This window comes from Geospiza fortis, unplaced genomic scaffold, assembly GCF_000277835.1.
Source record: "Geospiza fortis unplaced genomic scaffold, GeoFor_1.0 scaffold502, whole genome shotgun sequence".
NCBI lineage: Eukaryota > Metazoa > Chordata > Aves > Passeriformes > Thraupidae > Geospiza > Geospiza fortis.
In genome coordinates, this window is record NW_005055104.1 from 13943 (window position 1) to 23241 (window position 9299).

The following is a 9299-nucleotide window of genomic DNA, read 5'->3' on the forward strand; positions in this document are numbered from 1 at the left end:
GGGTGGGATGGGATGGGATGGGATGGGATGGGATGGGATGGGATGGGATGGGATGGGATGGGATGGGGTGGGATGGGGTGGGATGGATGGGATGGGATGGATGGATGGGATGGATGGATGGGATGGATGGATGGGATGGGAAGGGATGGGATGGGATGGATGGATGGGATGGATGGATGGAGGGGATGGATGGATGGATGGGGTGGGATGGGAAGGGAAGGGATTTCGGGAATTCCCATCCCTCGCAGGCATCCCCCGTGCCGGCCCCGCCCCTCACTTGTTGTAGAGGACGAGGTCGGGGATCCAGATCATCTCGGAGGGCACCCGGATGGAGGTGACGTTGTCGTACTCGGCCGGGTCCCAGCGCAGCTTGTAATCGCTCCATTCCTGCGGGACACCATCCATGGAGATGGCCCAGAACAGCCCGGGAACCGATATTCCCAAACCCCAATCCCAAATCCCATTCCCAAACCCCAATCCCAAATCCCAAATCCCATTCCCAATCCCACCCCAAATCCCAATCCCACCCCAAATCCCACCCCAAATCCCAATCCCAATCCCACCCCAATCCCCATTCCCAATGCCAAATCCCAATCCCAAATCCCAATCCCAATCCCGATCCCGTTCCAGGCCGTGGTCCTCGCGGCCCCCGTGGCCCCAGGGGGGGCAGGGGCAGCAAAGGGCTGGGGGGGGCTGGATCTGGGAATTCCCACCCCAAATCCCAATCCCAATCCCGATCCCGTTCCAGGCCGTGGTCCCCGTGGTCCCCGTGGCCCCAGGGGCGGCAGGGGCAGCAAAGGGCCGGGGTGGGGCTGGATCTGGGAATTCCCACCCCAAATCCCAAGGGGTTTGGGGAGTGGGATGTGGGATTTGGGATTTTGGATGTGGGATGTGGGGTGTGGGATGTGGGATTTGGGATGTGGGATTTGGGGTTTGGGATTTGGGATTTGGGGTTTGGGGAGTGGGATGTGGGATTTGGGATTTTGGATGTGGGATGTGGGGTGTGGGATGTGGGATTTGGGATGTGGGATTTGGGGTTTGGGATTTGGGATTTGGGGTTTGGGGAGTGGGATGTGGGATTTGGGATTTTGGATGTGGGATGTGGGGTGTGGGATGTGGGATTTGGGATGTGGGATTTGGGGTTTGGGATTTGGGATTTGGGGTTTGGGGAGTGGGATGTGGGATTTGGGATTTTGGATGTGGGATGTGGGGTGTGGGATGTGGGATTTGGGATGTGGGATTTGGGGTTTGGGATTTGGGATTTGGGGTTTGGGGAGTGGGATGTGGGATTTGGGATTTTGGATGTGGGATGTGGGGTGTGGGATGTGGGATTTGGGATGTGGGATTTGGGGTTTGGGATTTGGGATTTGGGGTTTGGGGAGTGGGATGTGGGATTTGGGATTTTGGATGTGGGATGTGGGGTGTGGGATGTGGGATTTGGGATGTGGGATTTGGGGTTTGGGATTTGGGATTTGGGGTTTGGGGAGTGGGATGTGGGATTTGGGATTTTGGATGTGGGATGTGGGGTGTGGGATGTGGGATTTGGGATGTGGGATTTGGGGTTTGGGATTTGGGATTTGGGGTTTGGGGAGTGGGATGTGGGATTTGGGATTTTGGATGTGGGATGTGGGGTGTGGGATGTGGGATTTGGGATGTGGGATTTGGGGTTTGGGATTTGGGATTTGGGGTTTGGGGAGTGGGATGTGGGATTTGGGATTTTGGATGTGGGATGTGGGGTGTGGGATGTGGGATTTGGGATGTGGGATTTGGGGTTTGGGATTTGGGATTTGGGGTTTGGGGAGTGGGATGTGGGATTTGGGATTTTGGATGTGGGATGTGGGGTGTGGGATGTGGGATTTGGGATGTGGGATTTGGGGTTTGGGATTTGGGATTTGGGGTTTGGGGAGTGGGATGTGGGATTTGGGATTTTGGATGTGGGATGTGGGGTGTGGGATGTGGGATTTGGGATGTGGGATTTGGGGTTTGGGATTTGGGATTTGGGGTTTGGGGAGTGGGATGTGGGATTTGGGATTTTGGATGTGGGATGTGGGGTGTGGGATGTGGGATTTGGGATGTGGGATTTGGGGTTTGGGATTTGGGATTTGGGGTTTGGGGAGTGGGATGTGGGATTTGGGATTTTGGATGTGGGATGTGGGGTGTGGGATGTGGGATTTGGGATGTGGGATTTGGGGTTTGGGATTTGGGATTTGGGGTTTGGGGAGTGGGATGTGGGATTTGGGATTTTGGATGTGGGATGTGGGGTGTGGGATGTGGGATTTGGGATGTGGGATTTGGGGTTTGGGATTTGGGATTTGGGGTTTGGGGAGTGGGATGTGGGATTTGGGATTTTGGATGTGGGATGTGGGGTGTGGGATGTGGGATTTGGGATGTGGGATTTGGGGTTTGGGATTTGGGATTTGGGGTTTGGGGAGTGGGATGTGGGATTTGGGATTTTGGATGTGGGATGTGGGGTGTGGGATGTGGGATTTGGGATGTGGGATTTGGGGTTTGGGATTTGGGATTTGGGGTTTGGGGAGTGGGATGTGGGATTTGGGATTTTGGATGTGGGATGTGGGGTGTGGGATGTGGGATTTGGGATGTGGGATTTGGGGTTTGGGATTTGGGATTTGGGGTTTGGGGAGTGGGATGTGGGATTTGGGATTTTGGATGTGGGATGTGGGGTGTGGGATGTGGGATTTGGGATGTGGGATTTGGGGTTTGGGATTTGGGATTTGGGGTTTGGGGAGTGGGATGTGGGATTTGGGATTTTGGATGTGGGATGTGGGGTGTGGGATGTGGGATTTGGGATGTGGGATTTGGGGTTTGGGATTTGGGATTTGGGGTTTGGGGAGTGGGATGTGGGATTTGGGATTTTGGATGTGGGATGTGGGGTGTGGGATGTGGGATTTGGGATGTGGGATTTGGGGTTTGGGATTTGGGATTTGGGGTTTGGGGAGTGGGATGTGGGATTTGGGATTTTGGATGTGGGATGTGGGGTGTGGGATGTGGGATTTGGGATGTGGGATTTGGGGTTTGGGATTTGGGATTTGGGGTTTGGGGAGTGGGATGTGGGATTTGGGATTTTGGATGTGGGATGTGGGGTGTGGGATGTGGGATTTGGGATGTGGGATTTGGGGTTTGGGATTTGGGATTTGGGGTTTGGGGAGTGGGATGTGGGATTTGGGATTTTGGATGTGGGATGTGGGGTGTGGGATGTGGGATTTGGGATGTGGGATTTGGGGTTTGGGATTTGGGATTTGGGGTTTGGGGAGTGGGATGTGGGATTTGGGATTTTGGATGTGGGATGTGGGGTGTGGGATGTGGGATTTGGGATGTGGGATTTGGGGTTTGGGATTTGGGATTTGGGGTTTGGGGAGTGGGATGTGGGATTTGGGATTTTGGATGTGGGATGTGGGATGTGGGATTTCGGATTTGGGATATGGGGAGTGGGATTTGGGATATTGGATATGGGATAGGGGATGTGGGATCAGGGATATGGGATGTGGGATATGGGATGTGGGATGTGGGATGTGGGATATGGGATGTTGGGATGGGGATAGGGGGCAGAGGGATAAAGGGACATGGGATAAAAGCATAAAGGGATAAAGGGATATGGGATGGGGGATATTGGGGTGGGGAATAGGGGATAAAGGGATATGGGATGGAAGGATAAGGGGATAAAGGGATATGGGATGGGGATGCGGGATAGGGGGATAAAGGGGATAAAAGGATACGGGATGGAGGGATAGAGGGATGTGGGATGTGGGATAAAGGGATGAATTACTAGCGGGATATGGGATGGAGGGATGTAGGGATAGGGGATAGAAGGATATAGGGATGGGGGATGAAGGGATATGGGATGGGGGGATACAGGAATATAGGGAAGGGGGATATAGGGATAAAGGGATATGGGATAGAGGGATATGGGATAGAGGGATATGGGATAAAGGGATATGGGATAGAGGAATATGGGATAGAGGGATATGGGATAGAGGGATATGGGATAAAGGGATATGGGATAGAGGAATATGGGATAGAGGGATATGGGATAGAGGGATATGGGATAGAGGAATATGGGATAGAGGGATATGGGATAGAGGAATATGGGATAGAGGGATATGGGATAGAGGGATATGGGATAAAGGGATATGGGATAGAGGAATATGGGATAGAGGGATATGGGATAGAGGGATATGGGATAAAGGGATAGAGGGATAGAGGGATATGGGATGGGGGATAAAGGGGGAAATGGATAAAGGGATATGGGATGGGGGATCGGGGGATAAAAGGGTAAAGAGACGTGAGATGGGGGATTTGGGAATCGGGGGTTGTGGGATAAAGGATATGGGATATGGGACAGAGGGATATGGGATGGGGGATTGGGGGATTTGGGATATGGGATAAAGGATATGGGATATGGGATAGAGGGATATGGGATGGGGGATTGGGGGATTTGGGATGTGGGATAGAGGGATATGGGACAGGGGGAATAGGGGATGGGGGACGTAGAGATGGGAATCACAGCTGCAGAAACCCAGGAACTTCCACTACAGAATCCCGGGAATTTGGGCCCTGGAATCTCAGGAATTTCAGCCCGGAATCCAGGGAACTTCGGCCACGAAAGTGTAGGAATTTTGCACTGCAGAATCCCTGGAATTCCAACCCCAGAATGCCAGGAATTTCGGCCCTGGAATCTCGGGAATTTGGGCCCCAGTATCCCGGGAATTCGGGCCCTGGAATCCCGGGAATTTGGCCCCAGAATCCTGGGAATTCCGACCCCAGAATCCCGGGAGTTCCAACCCCAGAATCCCAGGAATTTGAGCCCCAGAATCTCGGGAATTTCAGCCCCAGAATCTTGGGAATTCCAAACCCAGAATCTTGGGAATTTCAGCCCTGAAATCCCGGGAATTCCAGCCCCGGAATCTCGGGATTTCCAACCCCAGAATCTTGGGATTTCCAACCCCAGAATCCCGGGAATTCCAACCCCAGAATCCCAGGATTTCCAACCCCAGAATCCCAGAAATTTCGGCCCTGGAATCCTGGGAATTTACACCCTGGAATCTTGGGAATTCCAACCCGAGAATCTTGGGAATTCCAACCCCAGAATCCCGGGAATTTGGGCCCAAGAATCCTGGGAATTCCAACCCCAGAATCTTGGGGAATTTCAGCCCCAGAATCCCGGGAATTACAACCCCAGAATCCTTGGGAATTTCAGCCCCAGAATCCCGGGAATTCCAACCCCAGAATCCCGGGAATTTCAGCCCTGGAATCCTGGGAGTTCCAACCCCAAAATCCCAGGAATTCCAATCCCAGAATCCCGGGAATTCCAACCTCAGAATCCCGAGAATTTGGGCCCTGGAATCCTGGGAATTTACACCCTGGAAGCTTGGGAATTCCAACTCCAGAATCCCAGGAATTCCAACCCCAGAATCCCAGAAATTCCAGCCCCAGAATCTTGGGAATTCCAACCCCAGAATGCCGGGAATTTCAGCCCCAGAATCCCGGGAATTCCAGCCCCAGAATCCCGGGAATTTGGGCCCTGGAATCCCGGGAATTTGGACCCTGGAATCCCAGGAATTGCAACCCCAGAATCCCGGGAATTACAACCCCAGAATCCTTGGGAATTTCAGCCCCAGAATCCCGGGAATTCCAACCCCAGAATCTCAGGAATTCCAACCCCGGAATTCTGGGAGTTTACACCCTGGAATCCCAGGAATTTACACCCTGGAATTCTGGGAATTCCAGCCCCAGAATCCCGGGAATTTGGGCCCCGGAATGCCGGGAATTTTGGCCCCGGAATCCCGGGAATTTGGGCCCCGGAACGCCGGGAATTTGGGCCTCACCACGTCGATGAGCTGGGCGATGGAGAGGCCGAAGCGCACGATGACGACGTCGGAGGTGTTGCGCACGGGCCGGGCCCAGCGGTTGTAGCCCGAGAAGAGGCGCTGGAAGAGCCGGTCCTCGGCGTGGCTGCGCCGCCGCGCCCGGCCTGAACGGGCCGCGAACATCCCGGGAATGGGCGGGAATGAAGTGGGAATTATTCGGGAATTATTGGGGAATTCATTGGGATTTATTTTGGGAATTATTCCGGAATTATTACAGAATTATTGGGGAAGTATTCAGAATTATTTGTGCATTAATTGAGATTTAATTTGGGAAGTATTCAGGAATTAATCGGGAATGAATCGGGAATTATTCGGGAATTATTGGGGAATTCATTGGGATTTATTTTGGGAATTATTCCGGAATTATTACAGAATTATTGGGGAAGTATTCAGAATTATTTGTGCATTAATTGAGATTTAATTTGGGAAGTATTCAGGAATTAATCGGGAATGAATCGGGAATTATTCGGGAATTATTGGGGAATTCATTGGGATTTATTTTGGGAATTATTCCGGAATTATTACAGAATTATTGGGGAAGTATTCAGAATTATTTGTGCATTAATTGAGATTTAATTTGGGAAGTATTCAGGAATTAATCGGGAATGAATCGGGAATTATTCGGGAATTATTGGGGAATTCATTGGGATTTATTTTGGGAATTATTCCGGAATTATTACAGAATTATTGGGGAAGTATTCAGAATTATTTGTGCATTAATTGAGATTTAATTTGGGAAGTATTCAGGAATTAATCGGGAATGAATCGGGAATTATTCGGGAATTATTGGGGAATTCATTGGGATTTATTTTGGGAATTATTCCGGAATTATTACAGAATTATTGGGGAAGTATTCAGAATTATTTGTGCATTAATTGAGATTTAATTTGGGAAGTATTCAGGAATTAATCGGGAATGAATCGGGAATTATTCGGGAATTATTGGGGAATTCATTGGGATTTATTTTGGGAATTATTCCGGAATTATTACAGAATTATTGGGGAAGTATTCAGAATTATTTGTGCATTAATTGAGATTTAATTTGGGAAGTATTCAGGAATTAATCGGGAATGAATCGGGAATTATTCGGGAATTATTGGGGAATTCATTGGGATTTATTTTGGGAATTATTCCGGAATTATTACAGAATTATTGGGGAAGTATTCAGAATTATTTGTGCATTAATTGAGATTTAATTTGGGAAGTATTCAGGAATTAATCGGGAATGAATCGGGAATTATTCGGGAATTATTGGGGAATTCATTGGGATTTATTTTGGGAATTATTCCGGAATTATTACAGAATTATTGGGGAAGTATTCAGAATTATTTGTGCATTAATTGAGATTTAATTTGGGAAGTATTCAGGAATTAATCGGGAATGAATCGGGAATTATTCGGGAATTATTGGGGAATTCATTGGGATTTATTTTGGGAATTATTCCGGAATTATTACAGAATTATTGGGGAAGTATTCAGAATTATTTGTGCATTAATTGAGATTTAATTTGGGAAGTATTCAGGAATTAATCGGGAATGAATCGGGAATTATTCGGGAATTATTGGGGAATTCATTGGGATTTATTTTGGGAATTATTCCGGAATTATTACAGAATTATTGGGGAAGTATTCAGAATTATTTGTGCATTAATTGAGATTTAATTTGGGAAGTATTCAGGAATTAATCGGGAATGAATCGGGAATTATTCGGGAATTATTGGGGAATTCATTGGGATTTATTTTGGGAATTATTCCGGAATTATTACAGAATTATTGGGGAAGTATTCAGAATTATTTGTGCATTAATTGAGATTTAATTTGGGAAGTATTCAGGAATTAATCGGGAATGAATCGGGAATTATTCGGGAATTATTGGGGAATTCATTGGGATTTATTTTGGGAATTATTCCGGAATTATTACAGAATTATTGGGGAAGTATTCAGAATTATTTGTGCATTAATTGAGATTTAATTTGGGAAGTATTCAGGAATTAATCGGGAATGAATCGGGAATTATTCGGGAATTATTGGGGAATTCATTGGGATTTATTTTGGGAATTATTCCGGAATTATTACAGAATTATTGGGGAAGTATTCAGAATTATTTGTGCATTAATTGAGATTTAATTTGGGAAGTATTCAGGAATTAATCGGGAATGAATCGGGAATTATTCGGGAATTATTGGGGAATTCATTGGGATTTATTTTGGGAATTATTCCGGAATTATTACAGAATTATTGGGGAAGTATTCAGAATTATTTGTGCATTAATTGAGATTTAATTTGGGAAGTATTCAGGAATTAATCGGGAATGAATCGGGAATTATTCGGGAATTATTGGGGAATTCATTGGGATTTATTTTGGGAATTATTCCGGAATTATTACAGAATTATTGGGGAAGTATTCAGAATTATTTGTGCATTAATTGAGATTTAATTTGGGAATTATTCCGGAATTATTACAGAATTATTGGGGAAGTATTCAGAATTATTTGTGCATTAATTGGGATTTAATTTGGGAAGTATTCAGGAATTAATCGGGAATTATTCGGGAATTATTGGGGAATTATTGGGTAATTATTCGGAATTATTGGGGAATTCATTGGGATTTATTTTGGGAATTATTAATTAATTAATCATGACTTATTGCAGAATTAATCGGGAATTATTGGAGAATTAATCGGGAATTATTGGGGAATTCATTGGGATTTATTTTGGGAATTATTTGGGAATTGTTCAGGAATTATTGGGGAATTATTCCAGAATTAATTGGGATTTAATTTGGGAATTATTCAGGAATTATTTGGGAATTTTTGCAGAATTAATTGGGAATTATTAGGGAATTATTGGGGGATTCATCGGGATTTAATTTGGGAATTATTCAGGAATTAATCAGGAATTATTCCAGAATTAATTGAGAATTATTGGGGAATTAATTGGGAATTATTCAGGAATTATTGGGGAATTATTGGGGAAGTATTTGGGAATTCATTGGGATTTAATTTGGGAATTATTCAGGAATTATTGCAGAATTATTGGGGAATTAACTGGGAATTAATTGGGAATTATTTGGGAATTATTTGGGAATTAATTGGGAATTCATTGGGATTTAATTTGGAATTATTCCGAAATTATTGGGGAATTATTGGGAAATTATTTGGGAATTAATTGGGAATTAATTGGGATTTAATGTGGAATTATTCAGGAATTATTGGGAATTATTTGGGAATGAATGGGGAATTAATCGGGAATTATTCGACAATTAATTGGGAATTATTGGGGAATTGATTGGGATTTAATTTGGGATTTATTCAGGAATTAATCGGGAATTATTCCAGAATTAATGGGGAATTAATTGGGAATTATTTGGAATTATTGGGGAATTGACTGGGATTTAATTTGGGAATTATTCCGG

General features: G+C 45.9%; 1 protein-coding gene across 1 annotated transcript in view; it reads right to left on the bottom strand.

Annotated features, from left to right (window-relative positions):
* Positions 1-6010, bottom strand: part of LOC102037245 (neuronal acetylcholine receptor subunit alpha-2-like) — an 11896-nt gene extending 5886 nt beyond the window's left edge. Inside the window, exons 1-2 of the mRNA XM_031065718.1 lie at positions 5844-6010; positions 278-417 (exon numbers count right to left, since the gene is read on the bottom strand). Of these exons, the coding sequence (XP_030921578.1) occupies positions 278-417; positions 5844-6008 (305 nt within the window). The 5' untranslated portion in view covers positions 6009-6010. The remainder of the gene's footprint in view (positions 1-277; positions 418-5843) is intronic.
* Between the last annotated feature and the right edge of the window lie 3289 nt (positions 6011-9299).